Source organism: Oryza glaberrima, chromosome 6, assembly GCF_000147395.1.
Source record: "Oryza glaberrima chromosome 6, OglaRS2, whole genome shotgun sequence".
NCBI classification, from domain to species: domain Eukaryota; kingdom Viridiplantae; phylum Streptophyta; class Magnoliopsida; order Poales; family Poaceae; genus Oryza; species Oryza glaberrima.
This window is the reverse complement of record NC_068331.1, coordinates 7,276,746-7,283,744: the sequence shown is the minus strand read 5'-3', so window position 1 is coordinate 7,283,744 and position 6,999 is coordinate 7,276,746. Positions and strand designations below refer to the sequence as shown.

General features: G+C 42.7%; 1 protein-coding gene across 1 annotated transcript; it reads left to right on the top strand.

Moving 5' to 3' along the window:
• Positions 1-4,134: 4,134 nt before the first annotated feature.
• Positions 4,135-5,853, top strand: LOC127775920 (acetylserotonin O-methyltransferase 1-like). Its single transcript, XM_052302233.1, has 2 exons — positions 4,135-4,990; positions 5,113-5,853. The coding sequence occupies exons 1-2, from the start codon at positions 4,175-4,177 to the stop codon at positions 5,413-5,415; spliced, it is 1,119 nt and encodes a 372-aa protein (XP_052158193.1). The 5' UTR covers positions 4,135-4,174; the 3' UTR covers positions 5,416-5,853.
• Positions 5,854-6,999: the final 1,146 nt, after the last annotated feature.

Genomic DNA, 6,999 nt, shown 5'->3' with positions numbered 1-6,999 from the left:
CATCGGCAGCTGGCCAATCGCTATCATTTATGAATTTAACCGCGATTTCTTTGTCTTTATTTCTTGTTGATTACAAGATCAAATCAACTGGAACGCTCACGAACCTAAAAGCAAGATTTTGGACCTGCACTGAAGTTAAGCAGATCTTCCAGGCCTCGTGTTTTTTGCATCAACAGGGAGATAGCGGATAGGGCTAGGGCTGGAGCGAGAAAGAAAAAAATGAGCGTTCGGTCCAAAACCAAGGGAGTACAATGTATAGGATAAAAAAAACGTTTTTACCCCGTTGCAACGCACGGGCATTTTTTCTAGTAAATACAATAACATAACAGATTGGAGCAACAAAGTGAATTGAAGATTTGAGCCACGAAACTCATTGAGATTAATCTCAACACTTCTTCTCAACCTGATTCCATCACACTTCTTGATAGGAAACTCAGCGTTCCCCTACCAGGCACGCCAACTGTCAAAACAAGATTTTGGCAATATAAAGAGGGTAGCGCACGAGACCTAAAAGTGGATGGATGTGGAGACAAGGATTTAGACAGGTTCAGGCCCTCTCGATGAGAGGTAATACCCTACTCCTATTTGGGGATTTGATCGAGAGGTAATACCCTACTCCTGTTTGGGGATTCGAATCCGACGGGTGTATTATAGATTTGACGATCTAGTTGTAAATCCTCTCGCCCTAGATGGCCTCCTGCCCGCCTTATATAGGATAGGGGACAGGATTACGAGATAGAAAACTTAACCAATACGATATCGGTTTTCTAAATCTACTTTACAATATTATCAAACCATGACTTTCGGCCGTTCCTTAATATACAAGGAAACGTAATACCCAAGTCAAGTCATAATCCGTAAATATTCCATAGATATAAGTTATCCCCTATAATTAGTCGGATAACTATGCCGTGTGGGTATGGGGTACCAATAATCTCCACAAACCCGGATAGATAGATTTACCACCATAAACCTAATCAGTTGAGCTACGCTCACTTTGCCTTTACTCATCATCTTTCCATATTTCATGTTCTCTCAAGTTTGTTCAACAAACAGAGTTTTGGGTGCAAGATTACTAATTAAGGACGCATTTATGTATTACTTTTATCTAATATTAATTAATGATTTTCAATTATTTATGTTGGGGCCATTCACTTATATAAACTTGCTAGGTTATTTTGCATGATTGTAATATATATGTATAAAGTTTTCTTCTTTACCACTCTTTATATATGTTTTTTACCTTGGGGTTCACATGCGTACTCTTACGATTAATTCTTACAATTGACATCTTGTTTGTAGCAATAAGGTATAGTAAAACCAAATAATATTTTTCTTTTGTACGAGTTGTAGAGACACTGCTTGAAAAATGAATCGCGAACAACCTCTTCTTTTTTTACAAACGGGTAAAAAATAGCATCAATGCCTTATACAAAAAGATTTGGAAGATGTCTAACAATAGCATGCCTATGGAAATCAATTTTCATATGTGGATCTCTTAACAAACCCACTTGCAAAAATAGGTTCATTTTCGTAAACGGGCTTGTTAAGACAACCGCATATGAAAATTTAGTTGGTTTGCTGCGCGTCCACCCCTTCTCTCTTTTTCGTGTTAAGTCCTCCTCTCATTCTTCTCAGTCCACTCCATCCTCATTCCCTCCCCTCTCCTCCCTCTATATCAACCCCTCCCTCTACTTCACTCCGGCGATGAGTGGCGGATCCAGAAAAAAATAGCAGTGGGGTCTGAGTAAGCTAGATAGAGTTACAGTCCCCCCTCCCATCTGCATATAGTAAAAAATTTTAGTGGGGTCTTCGTGGGGGCTCTCATAGTTTTCACGCCAGTAGTGGGGGCTCGAGACCCCGCTGCCCCCATGCTGGATCCACCCCTATGTGAGCATCTGGCGTGTGACGATAGGAGTGACCGGTGTGGTGTGTTGGCGCTGTGAAGAAAGTGAACAACGTGGGAGGGGCGACGACGACGATGGCTACACACTGCAGGAAGGTGGCCGGGATTCGGGCGGCGGGGTTGGCCCCCGGCTTCGAGCAGTGCGGATCCTCTGGCGGCGGCATGGGGAGGTGTGGATCTGTCGTCACCAGTCTTGAGAGCGATCGCCCCTCCCCCCCTAATCCCCCACGTGGATCCAATGGCGGCGGCCTGGGGAGGGGCAGATCCACCATCGCTAGCCTCATGAGGGGCGGATCCACCTTCGGGGTGGTCAGGGACGACGGATGTGGCTCTCCCGCCTCCTCTCTGGCTTCGCCCTTCTTCCCCTCCCACCCTTCATCTGTGTGACAGATTTACCGATGATGGCAGCTTCATCTCCGCGACAGCGATAACGCTGGTGACAACTACCTGTCGGCTGCTCACTGCGATGATGGCGGGCGGGGTCAGTGGTAGGGGTAGTGCGGAGGCACCGCCACTCGAACTAGGGTTTTGCATTTTTGGAATTGTTTACTTTATTTAGGCCAGTGGCATAACTGATTGCGTGCGAAAATCACTTTTCACGTTCGGTTGTGCTGGCCGCTTGAAATATATTGATTGTAACGTACACGTGAGGGCAAGCGGCTGCTCTACCTGCTTGCGTAGACCTCTTATTATGGCTATTTGTGAAATAAATATATACTAAAACTCTTTCTGTAGGACTGAGAGAAAATATAAAAAGTTTGCTATCTATGGCTGGAAAATTAGTATAAATTAATTTCTGCTTGCATTATTCTTGTTCCTACATTTTTCATATTTTTATGAGTTTGATCGAAATTCCTCCTATCAAAATGCCAACATAGTTTTGCCCTTTCCGTAACCATATACATGCGGATGAACAGAAGGTTACCTCCGTTCAAAAATAACTTTATTTCTCAACCATCTCATGCATACCAATACGAAAGAAGATTATTTATCTTTATCAAAATATAAATCACACAATCTATATATTGTCTTCCATTTTATCTAGTCTCAATGTATTTTCTCTTCACTTACACAAACTTCAATGCAATGATTATTTGAAAGAAGATCTTATTTTAGGATAAATAAGATGATAAAAACAAATTATTTTGGGACAAATTGAGTAGCTCACATATACAAATCCTGCCCCTACCGGTACCGAGCAGATCTGGCACAATAATTTGTGCATATGATTTGGTAGCTCCCACGCCCTTCAAGGATGGTAAATGTCCTATTGCCTATTATCGTTAGGCTGCAGGGTTAGCAATTTGCTGGGACCTGTGCCGCTGTGCGGCTGTGCTTGCACCTGCAGGGTTAATTACACTGACTTTCAATCCTAGCTAGCTAATACTCCCTCCGTCCTATAATATAAGGGATTTTAGCATTTTGCTTATATTATTTGACCACTCATCTTACTAAAAATATTTGTGTAAATGTATAAAACGAAAAGTTGTGCTTAAATTACTTTGGATAATAAAGTAAGTCAAAACAAAATAAATAATAATTCCAAATTTTTTTGGATAAGGCGAATGGTTAAAAACCGGAAGTAAAATGTCAAAATCCTTTATATTAGAGGACGGAGGTAGTAGCTATCTATACAAATCAAACGCATCATATTTTAGAATAATATATAAACTGAGAGGCGAGCGTATAAGAGTAAGGATAACAATACAGCCAGTTGTTTACTGTATAAATCTTTATAGCCTATCTCTTAGCTCACTCATATAATGGTTAACTCTTCACTATAAATATATGGTGCACATGTCTGTCTCATATATTTACTTGGTTCCTGTGCCTAAGCCGGCTATAAACTTATAGCGCGCTTCTGATCTCTCTTCTCGCCTTTCTCATCCACCTCAGCATTTAGCCTTCTTATACCCTCTATTATACTTGCTCTATACGCTCTTGGCCAATATATTTGTTCGAGTTTAAGCTATGAACTTAACATGAATGCTGCTCGTATTTATGGCTAATTATTTTTAGTTGTAGATAGTGTATCTGTTGATAGATGTCATGAGATGTCTATTGTGATTTCGTTAACCTCAAGATATATAGAGGTTTATATTTGGAGGCGTACATTAGTACATATAATTGGGAGTGTTTCGAAAAATAAAATATACATAGTAGAACTTTGCCCTGCTGAGTGCGTGGTGCGATGCCTATTTATATGACCATCCCGTTCACATATTTCATCAAAAGAACATAACACTTGTAAATTATCAAACTAGCAACATGTCGTGCCATGCCGAGCAAGAGCTCAGCACGCCGGAAATGCTTCAGGGCCACATCGAGCTCCACCACCATCTGTTCGGCTACCTCAAGTCCATGGCACTCCGGTGTGCCGCCGATCTCGGTGTCCCCAGCGCCATCCACCGCCGGGGAGGCGCCGCCACGATCTCCGACATCGCCGCCGACACCGGCGTGCATCTGGCCAAGCTCCCTCACCTTCGCCGGATCATGCGCGTGCTCACCGGCGCCGGCATATTTGCCGCCAACGACGAACCATCGTCGCCGGCCGATCAGGACGGCGACGCCGCCGGCGAGACCGTGTACACGCTCACCCCGCCGTCTCGCCTCCTCGTCGGCGACCATGCCACATGCAATATGGCCCCAATGATGCGCTTCCTGGTGCGCCCAGAAGTCGCCGCCGTGTTCTTCGGCCTAGACGCGTGGCTCAGGGACGGCGACACCGGCGCGGCGACGCTCTACCAGGCGGCGCACGGCGGCGTCTCGGCGTGGGAGATGACCAAGAGGGACAGCTCGTACAGTCGGGCCCTCAACGAGGCCTGCGCCGGTGACACCAGCTTCGTCATGGACATCGCGGTGAGGGAGGGCGGCGACGTGTTCCGCGGGCTCAGCTCGCTGGTCGACGTCGGCGGCGGACATGGAGCGGCGGCGATGGCCATTGCTAGGGCGTTTCCGCACATCAAGTGTAGTGTGCTTGACCTCCCGCAAGCGATCAGCGAGGCACCCGCAGATGGCACGGTGAATTTTGTCGCTGGTAACATGTTCGAGTATATTCCTCCAGCAAATGCCGTCTTCCTCAAGGTATATATTTATTCATTAATTCATAATTATTTTCTTAAATAACAGTTGTTTTTTTCTTAACTATCTTTTAATTACTTGGGTGCATAATTAATCATTGATGAATTGCGTGTATAATTTTTAAGTATGTTCTACATTGTTGGGGAGAGGAGGATTGCATCAAGATACTTCAACAGTGCAAGAAAGCAATTCCTGCCAGAGGTGACGGAGGAAAAGTGATAATCATAAATGCGGTGGTCGGGTCTGGAGAACCACAAGACAATGCTCTCAAAGAGACGCAAGTGTTGTTTGATGTGTACATGATGGGTATAGGTGGCGGTGAGCGTGAGGAGCATGAGTGGAAAAAGATTTTTTTTGAAGCAGGATTCAGTGATTACAAAATCAAGCCCATTTTAGGTTTTATATCCGTCATTGAGGTCTACCCATGATCGAGACAGAATGATGGCAAAATCCCAAACAAATTATGATAAAAGTTCAAGCAACGTACTTAATAATATGATCCACATGTCGACAAATATAAGGATTCCCTATCTTTTTTAGTAATTAAATATATTGTAAAATAAATCGAGGCAATGTTTTTCACGATGATGACCTTCATTGTGTTATGAAACAAGATATGTGATCTAATCCATATATATAGGATGGATCGGCAACTGTGGATGTCTTACGCATGGTGGTTGTGCCGTGCCCCATGCCTTTTGTAACATCCCAGGTTTTAACTATAGTCTTAGTCACGCTAATGACTTGATCACACTGGCTGAGGGCGGTGTTGATTGAGCTACGATGCTGGTTAGGACCTATAAATATGTTGATTGTTGTTCTATTCTGGATATTAAATGGTTTTTCAATCGTTTTCTTATCATTTATTTATTAAGTCATATCCATATGCATCATTGATTTATTGTTGTTAGAATAAACTGTGGGAGCGGGATAATTTAGTCTTGGTTCATTGCCACGTTGCTAACCGTGAACTATAGTGCACATTAGTAGTCACCGAGAGATACACATATGCACAATAAAAATCATAATACAAGTTACAACACTTTATTCACAAATGATCAGTGTATATCTGCATACATGCATGCATACATCCATATTATGCTTTGCATATGTTCTGTAACATACTCATCAACTCGTAATTATTATATACAAATCAATAGAGGAACTGAGAAAATGGAAATAAAACTAGAGCAAATCATTTTAATCCCCGCAAGCAAATAGATGCACGGTTAAATCGTATAGAAGCGTAAATTTATCTACCAAAAATATATAGAGAATTGGTAACCTTGCAAAACTGACTATGAGTTCTAGAACAATTACAAATCAATCCCTAATCTCAAAGTAACCTTCAATTTTAGAGACTCTGAGGGACTTAAGTGCAAAAGTGCCAAATATTCTAGATCTGACCACTTGTCTATTAAAAACAAATTAGTGAAAATCTTCCAATTATCCCACCGAGTAAGCTCTGTTGAGCTATCACCATTCCATGAATGGAATAGCCATGCTGATAAGGGATGTTAGGTCCCGGCAACAACCGACGAGATGAAAAACTGGACCCAAAACTGACGTACAACTCACACACTTGAGTGATGAACCCTAGACCTAAGTGATGAACAGATGCAAAACTCAAAACTAAAAATTAATCTAAAACTAAACCAGCACTCGACACGATGATGCAATCTAAAATTCAACAAAGCAAAATCTAATAGAACAATGCAACGGCTCAAATTGTCTTTGTCTAGGTAAAGAATAAATATTTTTGTGTGGCAATTTTCTGGTTATGGGAAGATAAATTACCTAACGGGCAACCGCGCTCTGATACCAACTGATGAGGGATATTAGGTCCCGATTTTCCGATAGGTATTAATAAACAATCGATTTGGGCGAAGTCGCGACACAACTCGATCCTGCTTCTGAACGAACACGCTACTGAGCCCCGCAAGCGCAGCACCACGTCTCCTCTGGTTATAACCCGTGCCGAAACCCGGTTGACCTCGCCGAGAAGGCTAATC

Coding starts and splice junctions, on each gene's coding strand:
- LOC127775920 (XM_052302233.1), top strand. CDS start 4,175: ATGTCGTGCCATGCCGAGCAAGAGCTCAGCACGCCGGAAATGCTTCAG. Junction 4,991..5,112: donor CAAATGCCGTCTTCCTCAAG/GTATATATTTAT, acceptor ATAATTTTTAAG/TATGTTCTACATTGTTGGGG.